Below are 19,364 nucleotides of genomic sequence, written 5' to 3' on the forward strand. Positions count from 1 at the left end.
AAAACTCTTCTGGTAAAGACATTAAGCACTAGAAGACACAGATTTACTAAATTATGATTGAGCTTTCAATCTTATCTCTTGGCTTTTTAAAGAGCCTCTACAGATGGATCTTTTTAATATTTCTGTGTAATTATCAGTCAGTATATTACAAAGTGTATTGTGGATTGGAATGCTTTGTTTTGCATATATTAGGTTCTATCTTTTACAATACATTTTAGTTGACTATTTAAAGTAAGTTTTAAAAAATCATATGACAAAGCTCCAAATAGAGTCTTCAAAAAATAGCAGAGAACTTTACTGAGGACATGTTTTACTGTAAATAAGACAACATTTGTTTAATTCATTCATCCTGAGTTTAAAAATTATCCACAATTTACTAAGGCATTTAACATCAACAGTGAATTCACAGCAAATCATCAGGGTATGTAAATTCCCTGAATGTACCCAATATTTGAAATCTGGTTTATAAATAAATAATTTTTTTTTCCTGGCTTTTAAATTATTTTTCTTGGATATCAAAGATTAGTGAAATTACACACAAATACTGTTCAAAGACAAGCAGGTAAAAATTCAGTATGATACCAGGGATTAACTTTGTTTTCAATTACAATAATTTTCCTTATACAAGATTTTGTTTGAAAAAAAAAAGGAAAAAGAAAAACATTTATATACTAAAAAAATATTCACATTTCTGAATTTTCTGAATCACCTCTACTTATAAATTATATGCACCATAATGACCTAATCCTTCTCTCTCTACAGTTTAACACCAAACAACCTCCTTGGGTTGTCAAGTGTAGAAGAGTTTATAACATAGTCACATGTGATATACAAATGTAATGGATAATTATGTTATTGAAATATAGGATTATATTTTATTGTAACTGGTGCCCAGTACAAGATTAAATTCCAAGAGTAAGATAAGCTTTTAGACCTATAGCTTCTAAACACAATCAATGAAGGATCTTGATTCATGTCTGTGTATGCTTGGGAAAAAGAATATCAATCTATGAAAATACCTGTATATGCTGTGCCTAAAAATATAGCAACTGAGTGAAAACGTCCTATATTAAAAAAAACCCAAAACCAAAACAACAAACATTAAAAATGTAAAAGTAAAAAAAGTAAAGGCAAATTCATGGAAATGGTAGCATCACCTCATGGACATTGCTGGTGGGTGATGTTGCTTTGAGTGGTGAGCTTTCTAGCAGTGAGAATCTGAAAGTCATATTAAAGTAGTAAACAAGGTATTGCTTTCTTTCTTGAAGTCAACTGAAAGGAAGATTCCAAGGTATCACCACACTAGCTAACATGTTGAAAAGCTTAAAATCTGTCAGAATAATAACCCCTAGAAAGTGAATGGCTTAACTGGAAGACACCAAGGGTTTTCTTTTAAATTCTAAGCTGCTCCCCCAATTTATCTTGTTTTCCTTCAGTAGATTTCTCTACACTATCATTCTTACAAAAATGCTCAAAGGATATGTTAAAGTGTCCTCTTGCAATCTAACATTGCCATGCAGCCACATCAAATCTACACTTTACCCATGTATTCTCACAACACTTTTAGAGGCAGTAAAAGCTAGAGCATGGTACCTGAATCTAAAAGAAGCAAAAGCACAGGTAAGCATTTTCTGATGGTTTTTTTTCTCGGAAATCCAATCAAAAATGAGGAGCAGAAAAGTAAGCTATTAAACTCGACATTCAGTTTTGAGATACAACAACTACTAAATCATACAGTGGGGATATAGATTTATGAGTAGTGAGGAAGTCAGAAAGTAAAACTTCCCTCTCAGGAACTACAACACAAGTCCTTATTCCAGCCTTTTAAGAAGGTACCAAACGTAAATACTACCAACACAAAGTTCTATGGCCCTTTTTTATCTTTTCTATCCCCCTCTGTATGAACAAATGTGAAAACCAGAATGTTTCAAATTACAGGAGAGTTTTTGTCATAGATTCACTCATATAGGGATCTAAATCTCATAATCAAAGCACTGCAGCTTTAATTAAAGCACAAACTTAGTGATTTCTTTAGAATACTATTAAATTGCTATGAGTCTGTACAAGCTTGTATGTCTGTGTTCCTGGGCTTGAAATAGCAGATGTGTGCATGAAGTTGTGCTTTCAATGTGTATAAACTGGATGACTGGAATTGGGCATTTGTGCATCATCAGCTTTAAAATTTTGTTTGCCCCACACGTTTATAAATTGTACTGCCTCTCTTCGCAAATGGGCCTGATTTTCTGTTCCTTGTGATGTTTCTAAAAACAGCCTGCGAAGAATATTAAAAAGCTTTTTCTAATCTGCGAACTTCTGCCTCATTTCATCTCTGCATCTATTTCAAAACCCACAAGGAACACTCCACTTGCACACAAATCAAAATACTTTTTTTATTGTCCTGCCAGAGGCACAATTTCTAAATGACTTTAATTTAAAGCAATGAACTCACATTACATTTTAAAATTCATTATTAATTCAATTTAATAGAGCATTTATTTGCTTTTTATACAGGTAACCTGCTTTAATTTTCTATGTTCAGTCTAGTTTCAGAGAACTAAAGAAACAGGGATTCTGTGTTTTCGTAGGGAATTCTGTTCTGTACCTTAACAGACTGTATCAGGAGGATTTTTCTGATCAGGTCTTGACCCAATGCCTAATGTTTCAACAGACCCTGGATTAAACTAGTTCACTTCTATTCTGTCTTGTTTTATACCTTTTACACAGTGTTAGGATGAACAAGCTAGTTTTACTTGCCTAAAAAGAAGTTTATGTTTAACAAAACAAATTTCAACATTTGGATCAAATTTGGTGAGCAATAGCAGATAAATAAAATCTAGTAAAAGAAAAAGGAACATCTAGTCATAAAACATTTGGAAGAATTCTTGGGAATTTCCTTCTTGCCCAGAATCACAAAAGAGCTCTAGAATAGTTAGCAAAATGGCAGAGGGCAAAAGAGGTGGCAGCAATGCTTTATTTTTGATAGCCCCAATTATTAACGCATCATTTAGAATATTCAAGACTTGGGTCAAAATCACCATTCTGGTTTTTGATTCTGATGCAACATGGCATTAATTTCTTGGCTGGGCTTTACTAGAAAGAGTGGTAAGTACAAGAAAGAGGGAAAAAATAATTTCAAGTTCACAGTGACTAAAAGAACTTAAATATTCTCTACTTCAGGAGTTATAGAAAAATTTACTAGCCTACAACAGGTGCATGCTATCTACTGGTGGTCGGCTCTTAATCAAATGAACAAATAAGTTAACTGTATAAGCCTTATTTTGCCCCTTATTTCTATCCAATGATTCTTTTCATAAACTACAAGGAAAAATAGCATCAAATTTCACCTATTATAATCATAATTTGGAAAAACATGTAGTTAATTGTGAGTTCTATTTTCTCAAACTATTGCATGAAGAAGTGAGAAATGTAACTTCATGGGCTAAGAGACTTGCCCAGAGTCAGGCAGGAAGTTTGTGATGCACTCTATACAACTGCAGATTTTCCTGTATATATACAGTACACAGACTGCAATGAAAAAGACAGAGCTACAAAACTGTAACTGCACTGTACTTACACAAAGGACCTGAAAAGATCTGGGCAATTTACCCTACATAGTTTGTCAAAAAGTTATCTAGATGAAATTTTGGTCAGGTAAGTACTTTCATGGGCACAAAAAGTACTTAAACCTCATGAAAGACACAAAATAAAAAGTAGTTTCTCTATTAAATTGGAGACCATGATTTTTTTAACAATTAAATTGATCAGGCCTTTAAAGACAGATGTGGATATTTGAGGAATTTTCCATCTCTTGAGGATTTTTGAAAAACTACAGTCAAACATATGTGAAAGAGTTAAATTGATGACATTCTATGGTCAATGTGATAAAAAGGCAAAACACATGACTCAATGGCCAGTGCTGACCACAAAATTGTTCATTCTAGGTTCACAGAAAACAGCATAAGTCCAATCACTCTTACTGTTGATGGGAAGGCAGGGCTTGGGGCAAGACAATATGGAGGAAACACAAATGAGGATTAGTCTACTCAGTGTCCTAGGGATTAAGTAGAATTGTTTTAAATGTTTAAAACATATTTTTACATTTAATGAAACCAAAATTTTTTTAATTGACATTAGATTCCTTTTCTTATCCAATAGCTATTAAAGATCAAAAAGATATATGAAAAATTTATGGGTGTTGGAGTAAGTTGGCTGTTTTACAACACACCCGAGGCATGCAGACGTATCTTTATAATCTCACACCCTGAACTGTGTGAGCACCTGGCTGTGCTTGTTACAGAGTGAGGGTTAAGAAACTACTTTCAAAATTACTGTTATTTATAAAGAAAGAAGTGATAAACACATTCAAACAGAAGAAAAAACCACATCATTTTAAACAAAGTTGATTTCTAGCACAATAACATTGGTGAGAAACTCATTAGTTTATTTGGTTATTCAGTCAATACTGCAGCTTTCTCCCCTTCCCTCCCCCCACCATGTGACAGCAAGGTGATACTATTGAGTTAACTCTCCATCACAACTATGTCCAGTTAAAAGAAAATCCTAGTACAGCTTAGGACACATGGAAGAAAATATAAAGAAAATATTCTCCTGTAACTAGAAGTATATTTACCAATCAACATTCAGCAATACTTCAATCACAACTTTACTTGACTTATTATGTACAGAGCAGGAAAATCTCCCCACTTGTCCTCTGAAAAATATTCATTTTTCCTCCCTATATGGCAGTGCCAGATCCTGGGAAAAAATACATGATGCAAGAAAAACAACTTTGATTGCCAGATCCTAAGGACTGACAGAGAAACCTAGGGTCTGATGAGAGAAGAGTCTGGCTCAGAGACCTTGAACAGCAGTCCTGGAGAGCCATTGCTTGAGTGACAGTCAATACTGGGCCCAGTCAATACTGCTACTCAGTTAGTTTGAGACTTCCACTATTTCTTAATTCCCTTCAACAACTGAAGTACCAGAACTAGGTAAGAAACAGCAGCCTTTTCTTTCTAGAAACAACTTTAAAAGTATTAACTGTGGCACTTTGACCATTCTGGGAGGTATAACAAATTTTTAAATCTGTGGTAGAGAAATACTGTGGAAACATATGACAGAGGAGTAAAAATATTAGAAATTTTTATTTATGTTTTACTTTAAAAGGAATCTTGAAAGATTCCAAATTAAAGCATCATTCATTAAAAAGATGTACTCACCTTTCTACATAATCCTGAAGCCAATAACATATTCCTTGACATTCCCACCATCTCTTTTCTGTTTTTGCAATCAGTATGAATATACTGTTTGTATATTTATTAATCTTTTTTAAATTATTTTGAGGATAGCTAGGTGAGCTGTCATACATTATTTGTGTAAGTTCCTGTAATGGTCATGGACTCCTCAAAATTGAAATCAGTTCTGTGAATGTAAAAGACATAAACAGTCAGCCCTGATGACTAAAAAAGGTGAATGCTAGTGAAGCTGTTTGTCTCCAATGTACCATAAGTAGTGAAGTGAAATTAAAATTTTTCAATCAACATTGGTTATGCACATGCATGCACACACACACACATACACACATAGACACATATGAAAAAAACACCCGAAGAGAAGCAGACAGGATCAGAAGTTCAAGCAAACGATCTTGAAAAAATTGTTGGGATTTTTTATGTTGTTGTTCTTATATTGAAGGATCTCCTAGCTGCAGGAAACAATGGATTGGAGTACAGACTTCCTTCATTTCCTGCAAACTTCCTCCATGTGGAAGTCACTTTTCCCTGCTTTATATCTAGTCCTACTGAAACTTCCTCTACTACACTTACATTAAATGGTCAAAAAAAGATAGTATGTATCACTAATAGCCATATTTGCTCCCTGTATTGAAATGCACTGATCAAATACATGGACACACCAGTATTGTTTCGTTAACTATAACTAGTCTTCCACATACATGAAGAAAACAGGTATAAATACATGCATAACAAATAGAAATAAATATTTAAATTAACAAATTTCCCAAGAAATTCCTTCCCTGAGGATTCAAAGTAGTTTTCAGCTACTAATAGAGATCTGAAAAATTGCAAACAATTAGTTTGGTAAGACACAAAGTGGCTTGTCCAAGGTTAAGGAAGAAATCTGTGGCATAATAAGGAAGTCCTATTAGATTTTTTGCCTCTTCTTCTAAGAGATTGATAGCAGTTAGTCTCCATGGAACCATGACACCATTTAATGAATCATACAACGGGAAAAGCCTACCTCTGAAAAAAAAGTTCTTTCCTGTTTCAGTAGTATATTTGTAATTCACAGTGACAGGAGAAGACCGGAAAAAGGGATATTTCTCCTGAGTGGGTTGATTAATTAACATAAGTTGCCTGAATTCAGTCCAAGAAATCTATGTCAAGGAGGAATCCTGCACTATTTTTCCTAACTGAGCTTGGAATAGTCCCCCAAACACTTTATCTCAAGAGCACAGAAGGAAATTATGAAGCCAGGTATGAAATTGGCTTTTCTGAGCAATAAAGTCATCCTTGATGCAGATCATGGACCAAAGGACAGACATAGTGTTTATCAACTCAGGAAATGGGGATGAGAAGAACATACACCATAAACATTATCAAAACTAAGAATAGTTGTTTTGTCCAAAAGAGGTGATTTACACAATTTCTACAGTTATATTGTTTCCTGTTTGATCAGAGATGATTCCAAAGTCTAGGCTTATATCCAAATCCCCAGTTTACTAAGGCTTAGAAGGGGTCAGAAATTAAATTTAGTTCACAAAGGTTCCTGCTAGTTAATAAATTCTAAAAACATTAGCTTGTTTGGGACAGCTGAACACATGATGTTCTTTTCATTATAAAAATAATATTACAAACACCATTTTGACTTTAAAAAACAACTGGCAGCCTTTAAAAGTCAACATTAGAGACTAGATAATGCAGAAGTTGGGCGTATTATTACCTGAGTTTCCTAAATCATATAAGTTTGAAATGTTTGAAAAGATTTGGGAAAGACTGTATTGCATCCATTATTTTTTTCCTTTGTGATCAGTGTGGGTTGGGAGCATCCATTATGCTCCATATTGGCACTCAGAATACTCAGTGGCTTCCAGAAACCCACATGCTTTGTAAAAGTCCATTACTCGTTGGCAAAGTAGTTCAAGACTAACCCAGATGCTAAAACTTCTCAAAATTTTGTCCCTTCACTTACCTGTAGTGTCTCTGTGCCATCCAGTGCCATCTGCAATCTGGCACTGTATAAAACATGATTTTTTTGTCCCCAAGTGTACTTTCTGTGCTCTACATTTCCCATTTGATTAAATTGTGTCATATCTTCTTCAGATCTTTGTGGGGACGGCTAAGCACAACAGAGCTGAGGAAGAGATACTGATGTTAATCACAGAATAAGAATATAATCCAAGTTGGAAAGGACTTCAGGAGGACTCCACTCTTATTTGGGTCGGATCAGAGTCATGTCTTAGGTCAAATCAGGTTGCCCTTGGCTTTAACTGGCTGTTCTCTGAAAACTTCTAAGAACAGAGTATGCATGACCTCTCTGGGCAACCTGCTCCACCACCTGGCTGTTGTCACGATGAAAAAGATTTTGTGATATACAGGCTGAATTTCTCTTGTCTGTCATCCTCCCACCATGCACTGCTGTGAAGAGCCCAGCTCTTCACGTTGATAACCTTCCTGTAGGTACTGGAGGGCTTCTGACAGGCCCCCCTAAGACAGCTTTTTCCCCTGGCTCTACTTCTCCAGCTGAGGTGCTCCAGCTCCTGATCATCTTTGGAGCACTGCCCTAAACTAAAGATGATTAAGTTGCCTTCAGGTATAGAAACAGAAGAGATTCATTAGTTCAGCCCTACAATCAGATGAACCAGTTCTGGCAAGAATGACTCAAGCAGGGCTCTCTCACAGTATTGCACATTCTATATAGGATACATCAAGTGTATGTATATGTCAGTTCTAGAATAACATCATGACATGAATATACAGAATTATATATGTGAAACATTATCCTAATGAAACTACTGAACTACCACAGAACCACTTTTTTTTCAGAACGTTCTGACAATCTTTTATAGAGTCACTCTAAGTCAGACACAATGAATTTTCTTTTTCACCTCTGTTCTTCAATCTGAGATATCTTGATACTAGTAACAGCAGTGTAATGTATATGTGCATAGACATTTTTCATTAATACTTGAAACAAGAGATATCAAAATGAAAGCTCTCTTTCTTTCCTACCATAAAGATACATTCTGAAAAGAAAAATTACTAGAAATATGTTTTGTGTAGTACTTCTCCCACTCCCTTTTCACCACCGCCCTATAATACACTTATCAGCACACAGTATACCTTAGGCTGGAAATCACAAAAATGGCAAGGGGGAAACATTGACTAGGTGAGGAAAGAACCAAATTCAATAACCATAACAAAAGATATTTAAGCAAAGGAGGAGTATGAGTTACCAAATCCAACATTAAAAATGTAGCCTACACTAATGTCAGTGGCAAAATCTCTCAGAATTTCAAGTTGCAAGATCTACAGTGGAGGATTCATACACAGATTTGAACCAACTCTCATACTGAGGACAAGCCTGGAGAAGGACTACTGCGAATCAATATGCTAGACACAGAGGCCACCTGTTATACTTGGAGCTAAAATCTGCCAGTATGCTTCACTTAATAAATGCATGTCACTGCACTCACAACTTTACTTGGCCGCAAAAGTTGCACCTCTGTCAAGAGCCTCAAGTGTGATGTCCAATTAAATTACTAAAGGACACATTAAAATCTGGCTTATATGCTTAAGAAACAACAGCAATCTATTTTTATTTTGGGATCAGAGTCTCCCCAGTCTCTTTAAAGAAAAACATTTTCAGTCTATTCAGTTTCAACATTCACATTAATAACTTAATTTTCCTTAATAAGCAATCCTGAGACAGAAACTGAGGGCTTAGTAAACTTGTTCTCTACCAAATACAAGATACTAAATATAACCACATTGGAAAAAAACCCCAAACTTCTATTTTTAACTTTCATTGAGAGGAACTTGTCTACTGTAGGCTTTCTTTGCACACTCTTCCCTCTACTCTTCAGATATAGTATTGAGCAGGACAAATCCAGGGTACTTCTGTTACCTATCATCAACAGTGGCCAAACACACTTTAGTTTTGGGACAGAGTAATGCACTGTCTTTCCAGTGATATCAATAGGTCCATTCTGCTCGCACTGAATGAGTGTTCTTCCCCCTTTCCTCCCCTGTCTCTCCCCTCCTTATCCTCCCGTGCCAGGAAAGGAAGGAATTCTACTTTTCCTGCTCAAATATCCAATAATCATTTCAGCCATCTGTTTCAATACAAGAAACTCTTCATAGAAGTCCATCTAAATGGCATTAGAGACTAAGATGATTTATTTTAGTTTAGTGCAGTGTCACTAGTTTAATAAAATAAAAAATAACTAAGGATTTGGGAAGTACTATGGCTTACCTATGTAAAAACTCACTCTCTTGCCAATACATTCTATCGCTGCTGACAGACATTAGAACATTCCTTTCATCTCTTTCCTCTTCGTGCAGTTTAAGCTATCCCCTTAAGGAGTATTTGCTTTCTCTAAGATAGATTATAGATTGTATGCAACATGAAAACCTTACACACTTCCTCTACCATCTGTAAGGCTTTTATTTCTACTTCTTAAAAAAGAAATAAGTCAAAACCTTTTATTTTTATTTTCATTTTGGGTAAATTAACCAGTATTACTTTTCTGTAAGAAAATTTAAAAAAAAAAAAAAAAAGGACTGCTGTTTCCAGATATGTGCATCTAAATTAGAGATGCATTTTTTAATACAGTCAACCAAAGATCCTACTCTAGTGAGACCAAATGTGGAATGCAAACTGTGATAAAGAGCAAATATGGAGCATACACATCCACACACACAAACACTCCCTCTGTTCATGAAGAAAACATGATCTAATACAGGATTGGTTTCTTTCAAATAACTCTTTCTGCATCCCAGTGTGATTCCAGGATGTGCAAATTAAGAAAAATTTTATGGGTCAAATTCTTCTTAACACTACATGTGCTCAAGGCAACTGAAATTGATGACAACTAGATGCTGTGTCAGACGGTGGAACTGGCAAAGAAAATGACAATGTAAGGAGAAGTTCTTATAAAAATAGACAGGACTTAGTACTTTGAATGAAGGAGGAAGCAATTCTCACTGTGGCTTGGGAGAGATATAAGCAGAGAGAAGTAGAAAAATTGACCCAATATCTAATAGATTATCAGATGAGGATCAATTATCAAAACCAAGACAACTGCAAGGATCTGTATGTTCATAATGGCTCTGGTTGAACATAACCCAATTACATAACTAACTGATGGAAGGAAAGCTACACCAGTTCCTGATCCATTCACAGCTTTAAAGAGGAGAGACTAGTTTATTACTTCTGTATATACTTCTGTGTTCTTTGGAAGTACAAAATATCTATTTAAGTCTTCATCATTGCAGAGCTTCATTAAGTCTTCAGTACAAATTTCCTTCCTCTTTTGTCTTCTTTTTTTTTTTTTGTTGTTTTGGGGTTGGTTTTTTTTGTTTTTAAAACAGAAATGTCTCTAAAAGAAGCCTGGGTAACTTGCAAAATCGAATGAAATCAAAAACAGATTCACATATTCATGTAGATGATTCAGCAGTAACATTTCTAGCAGCGGGAGTTTGCAACTATTATCAAATCCAGGTTCGTGTTTTGTGACAACTGACCGATGGGAACCAGAAGATATTCTGACACATGCTTTAACCCATTTTTCTGCTACTGTAATCACTACAAGCACAAATGTCGGCCTGGTTAAACTTTTATTCATTTGAGTGAAATGTGAAGATGTGTCATGTCCTCAGCTGAGTTCCGGAACCACTCAGGATGTCATGTAGCATTTAATTTAGCAAAAAGGATTAAATATCTAACCTGGAACAGCTATTCTCCCAGCTGTTGGATGATTCATTTCCATCACAAGTCCATTGTGCAGTACCTAGGAAAACAAAACAAAACAAAACAAAACAAACCATGTATGTAATATAAAATACAGTCAGTTCCTAAACCCATGAGGAAAAAAAGAGATAAACATTATCATGTTCTTTGACAGATTCTCTGAAAATACAAGGAGCTACAACACAAGTAGTTTGCTTAATGTGTAAAATGAAAGCTCTGATGTTTGACACTACTTTTTATTTATGCAGCTAAATAAATGCTTCACTAAGACTGCACATGCCTAACATATCTTTAAGCTCTTATAGTTATCAAACATAAGAAACTGAGCTGCAAGCATGTTACACTTTCAACCACCAACAGAGAACTGGTACCAACACAGAATGACTGTTAAAACCTTCACACCCTTTCATATTAACCTGCAATATGTACTAAAGGCCTACACATAAACTATGTTCTCTTGTTTGTTCTGTTAGTTAGTATTGAGCTTGCGACGGATCATACTGCAAAATACTGTCTTAAGAGCTTTTACAAACATTTTGGAAAGATTAAATAATTTTGATGTTTTTTCTGTTCTTTTCAGCAGGTATGCCTTGCTTCAGCCCTGTGTATATCTATATGGGATGATTATTCATCACCATTTTCAGATCCTTGTTATTAACCTCAGCCAGAAAACAATGTGCGATATGAAAATTGTCAAGTAACAGAGAAAAAGGTATTCATACTAGCAAACTCACTGCTCTTGTCTATATAATTCTTCACCCAAAGCCAATAAACAATATTTGTAATTTCCTTACCTATTATTCTTCCATCCTTGTAACACTGTTACTTTAATCATATAATCAGAATTATAAAAAAATAAAAAAGAATAACTACCCAGTAGGCAATTATTTTCATATCCAATGTAACAAGTCTAGAATGTCTTGTATCAAATGTATCAGCTATAGAAAATGAAACACGGGAAAAGCCTTTTAAGTGATCATGTAATACATCTACCTAGTCACCTCACACCACGAACAACACTAGCAACCTTGACTATTAATGACAAGTGCTTGTCCAATTAATCTTTAAAATATCCAGTTAATGAGATGAGAATTTTCTTATGTAGTCTGCACCTTATTCTCTATTTTTATGATTAGAAATTTTTCTCCTGATACACATTCTAAGTATCTGTCTATTTAACATCTTTATTCTTGTCTTTTCCCCAACTGGACATAGAAAACCAATCACTAACATCTTTATAACATTCTTTTATGTACTGGAAGATTGTAATCACATCCTCCCTCAGTCTGCTCTTTTCTAGACTAAACAAAACTAATTCCTTTAACCATTCTTTCCAGGTCAAATTTTGTGAACCCTTTATCTGTGTAGAATAGCCTGCTTAAAAAATTCTCATTCCTGAACAGGTGGTGTCAAAAGGTCAGCTCTTAGCTTGTGGGGTGAACCTATTTAGCTGACATTTAGAAATCCAGATACTTCCGATAATAGATGCTGGTGGAACAATGTCTGTTCACTGGTCTAATTGTTTGGCAGTATACCAAATCATTAGTTCTATTTCTCTTTCAGAAGGTTAAAGGCAATTTTGGTAGACATTCAAGTGAGACATCCAGAATTTTTTTCCAAATGACAGAATTAGAAAATATAATTGCTTGTTTTAATTCATATTTAGAACCTTTCCAGCCATGCCCTTAGTCAAACAGCATTGAAAGTTTCCTTTCTCCACAACTTACACGAGCTTGCTTTATGCATTTAATTGGTTATTTGAGGCCTGAATGCAAGAAAACACACTAATTTGAACTTGAAATCCACAGTACGCTCAGGTGAATAAGCAGTTCTTTAGATGGCAAATTAAAGGATGTACCTAAAAGTGGCTCCACTTGGTTAAAGAAAAACATACAAATTATCTAGCAGCTACTCAGGGCTCCACAAAAATCACGTTTTTCTCTGTTCTGGGTCTCTGAATTCTTGTTCTCATAAGACAGACCTAAACTGCTTTTAAAAGGTTTTTTTTAAATCTTTTCTTGTTAGACTCAAATTCCAGGTCCCTTTTCTTTACAGAATGAACTACAAAACCCCTGAAATATGTTTGAGGATCATTGCTACTCCTTTTAAAAGAATTGCTTAAGATGCAGTCAAGCTTCATTATTATTTTCATTATTAGTACAGAGTTGAATTTAACTCTCAGATGTATTCTTTACTCAAAAACACTCAAATATCTATTATTTTTACTTTCTACAGTAATTAAGACTATATTGATATATTCAGTTCTAACTTTTCTTTTGAAGAAAACAATTACCAAGCAATGACTGGTCAACAACTGTGGACTTTTTTTCCCCTGCATCAGCAACACTGTTTAAAATAACTGTGAAAATTCCCATTCCATGCATTCCCAAAGGATTCCCAAAAAGAAATTGAAAAAAAAAAACTTCACCAATTTCTTATGTGCATTCTTAAAAACCATGAAGAAAACATATAAGATTACTGCATTCTAGCCTTGGGAGAATGCAACGTTCACATCCTTTATCATCAAAGACAAGGAAAATCAGAGGAAAAGTTAAGACACAACTCAAAGGCTTTCTCCTCCATTGTCTTTTACTGCTGAAATGGTCATGATCTTTCTGATGTGGTAGAGCCTTCTATTGCATCTGTATTGACCTGAGCTCATAATAAGGAACTGATGACCCAAGAGAATCCTGTAAAAGATGATGGCTATCAGTAGATAAAATTTTTAGGGTTTTTTCCATATGGCTTATTTTTCAGGGTAGAAATAGTATATTATCTGTTACCATTTGAGATTTTCTGAATCAAATAATGTTTGAGAGGAATTTTACAGTGAGATCACTGTAAAAAATCAGAAGCACAGTCTTCAGTCTTTCAGTAAAACCCTTTTAATATGTATCAGGAACAGTGTGGCCAGCAGGACTAGGGAAGTGATTCTTCCCCTGCATTCAGCACTGGAGAAGTCGAACCTTGAGTACTGTGTCCAGTTCTGGGCCCCTCAATTTAGGAAGGACATTGAGTTACTGAAATGAGACCAGAGAAGGGCAACAAGGCTGGTGAATGGTCTGGAGCACAAGCCTTGTGAGGAGCAGCTGAGGGAGCTGAGGTTGTTAACCCTGGAGAAAAGGAGGCTCAGGGGAGACCTTGTCATTCTCTACAATCACCTGAAAGGAGGCTGCAGCCAGATGCGGGTTGGCCTCTTCTCCCAGGCAACCAGTGACAGGAAAAGAGGACAGTCTCAAGATGCTCCAGCAGAGGTTTAGGCTTTACATTAGGAGGAATTTCTTCAAAGAAAGGGTGATTAGATATTGGAATGGGCTGCCCAGGGAGGTGATGGAGTCACTGTCCCTGGAGGTGCGTAAGGAAAGGCTGAACCTGATCTAGTTGACATGGTGGTCTTCAGTCATAGATTGGACTTATGATCTCAGAGGTCTTTCCCAACCTAATTGATTCTGTGATACCATTTTATTTTATTCCAAATACAGACATAATTTCAACTGTGATGACACGTGTAACTAATCACCCATGACAATACAGTTGCCCGTAGAACTGCCAGCAAGGTTTCAAGTCCATTCTATCCAAGCTAAGCTTCTCAAACTGGGACAATCCCTATCAAAGAAGATGCTGGAATCAGAAACATATCAAATCTCCCACCTCCCTCCTTCCCTGATCCATATTTTAAAAGTTCTATTTAATGTGGAGCTATGCACTCAAAATTTGCATTTTTACAGGTACCACTCTTTCACAGATTGATCTAAAGATTAGTGAAAAGGATTTTTAGGGCCAAAAAGGAAATTACGTAACCATTTTCTCCATATTTTTGTAGCCACAAGACAGCTGGCTGTTGGTAAATGTAATTACTACTCATGCCTCCAAACCACAGAAAAGTAATAATAGTTTTCCCTGTACATGCTGAACATAGAACAATGGCCATAATCACCCCCTGAAGAAGTAACAGCACGTGTTGTGAAGAAAATGAAGAAAATCCTAAAAGTACCCCTTTTCAAATAAAAATACGTTAAGTCATTTGAAATTTGGAAAAGATATTAAACATATACCCATCTGATGCCTGGTTCTGCTTGGTCTTGTATTTCTAGAATGTTGTTGCACAACAGAATGGTTTGCCTGTCAGCATGTTTCCCCTTCACCTTTTCTCCAATGCAGTAATCCCAATATTTTCAAGTTCTGTTGCAAAGTTTGTCTTTTATCACTAATAATTTTACTATTCTTCTTTCCAAACACAGTTTATAATATGCAGGCATCACTTGGAGAAGGCATTAGCTCTCTACTGTATCTAAGTATTGCATTAATGAATCACATATATCTCCACTTACCTGCATCTACCTCTCATATTTGAAGTTTCTCACCATTTCATGAGACAGGACATAATTTAAAGAAAAGTGCTCTCGTTACAAATTTTTGAATGAATAAAATCTGGCTTTGGTGTTTCTGATTGCCTATAAATGTGCCTCTTTTCTCCCAGTCTCTTATTCACTCTTATACAGTGAATGCTGTATGTTATAGTCTCTTAGGTCCCTAGCACCACATCTGTGATACTGTATGAATATACACAGGAAAACCACAGTTCATTGGAATGTCCCTATTCTCTACTGCTGCTTTCTTCTAGGCCAGTGTCTTACAGACTGTTTCCTTTACCAAACTTGTTCTTTTTTTTGTGCATGTGAGGTGATGGCTTTGACCAAGTCCTTCTTATGTCACAGCTACATAGCTATTTGCTACTATATGCTGTAGACAAAATTACTTTTTATTGACATCGCTGGGGATGGGGTTTTGAGGCCTGCAGCATATATCTTTATCCGGATCCATGTCACATTATTCAAATACTTCATGTTTTTCTGCTTCATCTCTTGTTCTGCTACAGAACACCTCGCCTAGATTCCCTCTTGATTCTCAGAATTTATTTTCCTTACTTTTTTATCTTTTGCCCAAAGAGTTTTTATATCCTCTAGCCTAATACTGGTTCTACAAACTAGCTATTGGCTCTTCAACATTGAATTTAAGTTTTACAGTAGCCATGACTTTAATCCAAAAAGGTGCATTCTGACACAGGAGTTAAGAGCTTCTTACCTGCATTCCACTATGTCACTGAGGTCAAGAATTTCCATTTGCATGCTCTAGAACTAAGTGTTTCAAAAGGCAATCAATGAGAGTGACAAGAAATTGCTCTGCTTATGCTCTAACCCAATGTGACATTTGACCGTCTGAAGGCAGTTGAATTCACCCATTATTACTACCTCATTAGGCTTGGAGGATTCTTTTATCTCCTTCAACATTTTGGACTCAATATCCGTTTCCTGATCAGAAGGCTCAACAGTGTAGCCCGAATATAGTTCCCCCAGCTCTATGACCTAATCTGTCCTTCCTGTTCAGTTTATAGCAAGTATTACACTTTCCTATTGATTTTTGTCATTCCAACGTTCTTCAGTAATGGCTACTATGTCAAGATCCTTCTTCTTTGCCAAGAATTTCAAGCAACCTTTTTTAATCTTACACAGCTCATGTTGGTATAGAGATATGTACAGGTTTTGTATACATTTGGGGAAGCAGAGAGTTGGCCATGTCATTTTTTATTTGACTTTAAAATTTGACACTGTATTACTTTTCCAGATTTTCTCCTCTTTCAGTTTTCCTGCACATTTGATTCTTGTCCTTTACACCTTTTGAATGACTAACATCACTAACAGATGTCTTAGAATGGTGTGAGCCCTCATATATCAGCTTTTTCTCAACTCCTCCATGAGACCACACTCATTAATTTCCTGCACCAGCAATGTATTCTTACTACTGTTCTAGACAACTCCTTCTACTGAGGTTCTTTCTCTGCAAAGCTCTGTGTAAGTATCCCAGTGGAGATCCTACTTGTCATCCATTAACTGAAATACCAAAAGTCTGAAATTTTGACACCTGCACATTAGACTAAAATTAGACCTCAGTTCAGAAGGGAGCATAAAGTTGGTGAAATTGGATAACTTTCCAGGACTTTTTAGTAATACTGGCACAGAATATACCCATAACAGTGACCTCAGGCACCCTATGAAAGTCTGTTCTTCACAGACTCACCTTCTTCCACCTGAGAATCTACTGTTTCTGGGGGCAATATGACCAGGCAATTAATGTTTTAGTAATTCAATTTCCGAAATCATCTTTCAAATTCATAATCGAAGTAAGATATGACCTTGATATTGAGAATAGTTCTCATATTAATGTCTTACTTCCCCAGCACCTCCTGCTACAAAATTAAAAAGTCCTTAGTGCTAAATCAGCCACAGTATAATGCAAAAAAGAGACATTAAACAATCCAAAAAGTATTAAACAATGAAAACCATTTTTGACAGAGCAGAAACACCTTTGCCACTGTCTTATCATCAACACATACTTATTTCTGAGAAAAAATACTAAATTCGATTTATATCTCACATTCTAAGTAAATATGAGACAGCTGCTAAATAAGTCTATATAAATCTCCTATGTTTTCATCAGATGTATTGAAAAGTAATGAGAGTAAAAGAAGGTACTTTTCTTCTAATAGCAGACTATATTACAGTAAAGAACCAGGTTTTTAACTCTTTTGGAGAAGGAAGTATTCCCGAGGGGTTTATTAGCATATGATATGTTTAATACTTGTAATGAATAGCATGGAGATTAAGAGAATATTTATAACTCAGGCCAAAATATACGAAAATGCATGGATACAAGTCTGTATTTAATCTCATAAATTCTCTGATTTTCGAGGTTGCAGACCTGACCTTGATTTCAAGAGGCTGTCTGGGTGTTTAAAAACCAAATTGCTTCCCTCAGAACTATAGTTCCCTGACAACTTCTTGCACCATCAGTCTGGAGACGTGGCAGAGGAAAGAATCTGTCCTAATTTGTAAAAAATACATATATTTTTCAGATGTGCTTTTTCCCTGAGAACTGATGTAATTGTAAAACCATATTTTGGTGGGTTTGAATGTGTAAACTCGCAGAAATATTTTAGCAAAGATGGTTGGCTGTACTGCTATTTGGATACAAGACCTGGCTCATGCTGGTAGCAAGACGGGGTGTGGCTGTATTCAAAGCATTGGCTCTGGGATCAAAGAGTCTGTCTCCAGCTGCAGCATAGCTTTCCTAACACTGATAACTCTGTGCTGATCACCTGGTGCTACAGAAACAGATTGATTTTATTATTGCAACAGTCTGAAATACTGACTGGTTTTTTTCCTTCTTTCAGTCAGAATGGCCAGTAATTTTCTGCCAGCAATGGTGTTACAAATCACTGGCTTTTGACAATATTTTTTCTACTTTGGATTTTTACAAATACTATATTCAATATTTAAATATTATGTTTGTAGTTTCTCTGAACAAAAAGCATGAGCAAACATAATTACAAATAATTGTAATTAAAAGATGCAATTGAATGTAAAAATTAAGAAGAGTATCCTGGATTGTACATAGGTTGTATTATTTGGGTGTCCACAATTTCACATGAAAGGCTTTAATTCTATTTTATTTTGTTGTGATTTATCTCTATATCAAACAACAACAAAATAAGTTTCCAGATGTTTTCTTTTGTGGAAACTGACTTGTTAATGAAATGCAAGTGTATTTCCTAACTTATTACAGTGTTAATAATCTAGGACTGCCACGCCATCAAGCACTGGGTGCCATAAATGGGAGACTGGTGGGGTAAAAATACCAAGAACCTTTCCACTGCCATTGTTTTCATCACAACTCTGTGGATGTTTGTTACGTTCATCAGAGATCATATACAGACCTGTCTATGGAGCTGGAGATGATGAAGAGAAAATTCTGATAGGGCATTGGACAACTTAGATTTTTCAAAGTCACTTTTTGCCATGTAGTATTGAAATAAGTCATATGCAAATGCAACTCTGGATTGAAAAATGACAGAGGTGTTTGTCCATCATGTAAGGGAACTGTTATTGTAAAATGTACAATTTTCAACCAAACTGCACAGTGAACACTACTAAGAGGTGTTACAGAAATCATGTGTTTTCACAGATAGGTATGCATGTTGTGGCAAGAATACACTTAGAGACAGAAAAGATACCTCATAGTCAGAAGGCCTCAAAGATTCACAAATTTTATATCAGGCTAATAGTGAGCATAGGAACCATTAAAAAACAGCATCGTACACTACGCTAAAATATCACTTTATTTCTGATGGTCTTTGGGAGTCTCACTTGTTTCACCAAATACAATGTACATAATCAGTATATATATTCTAACCTTGCACACCACACTAAGTTTCCGAGAGCCTTCTTTTAAGTACTCCATCCATCTTTCCCCTGCCATGTAAGTGTTATGGTTTATTTATACATCATTGTTTCATTAGAGCTGGTCTGTCAGCTCAG

The 19,364-nt window shown here is 35.6% G+C and overlaps 1 protein-coding gene across 5 annotated transcripts in view; it reads right to left on the minus strand.

Annotated features, from left to right (window-relative positions):
- SUGCT (succinyl-CoA:glutarate-CoA transferase) overlaps positions 1–19,364 on the minus strand; it is a 341,829-nt gene that overhangs the window by 40,872 nt on the left and 281,593 nt on the right. For 4 of the 5 annotated variants that reach the window (XM_069007789.1, XM_069007786.1, XM_069007785.1 and 1 more), the window contains one exon: positions 10,966–11,029. The exons of the other annotated variant lie outside the window; for it this stretch is intronic. In XM_069007789.1, the coding sequence (XP_068863890.1) occupies positions 10,966–11,029 (64 nt within the window). Of the gene's footprint in view, positions 1–10,965; positions 11,030–19,364 lie in introns of those variants that run through there. 5 annotated transcript variants of the gene reach the window in all.

The sequence above is a fragment of the Aphelocoma coerulescens genome, chromosome 2 (assembly GCF_041296385.1).
Source record: "Aphelocoma coerulescens isolate FSJ_1873_10779 chromosome 2, UR_Acoe_1.0, whole genome shotgun sequence".
NCBI classification, from domain to species: Eukaryota; Metazoa; Chordata; class Aves; order Passeriformes; family Corvidae; genus Aphelocoma; species Aphelocoma coerulescens.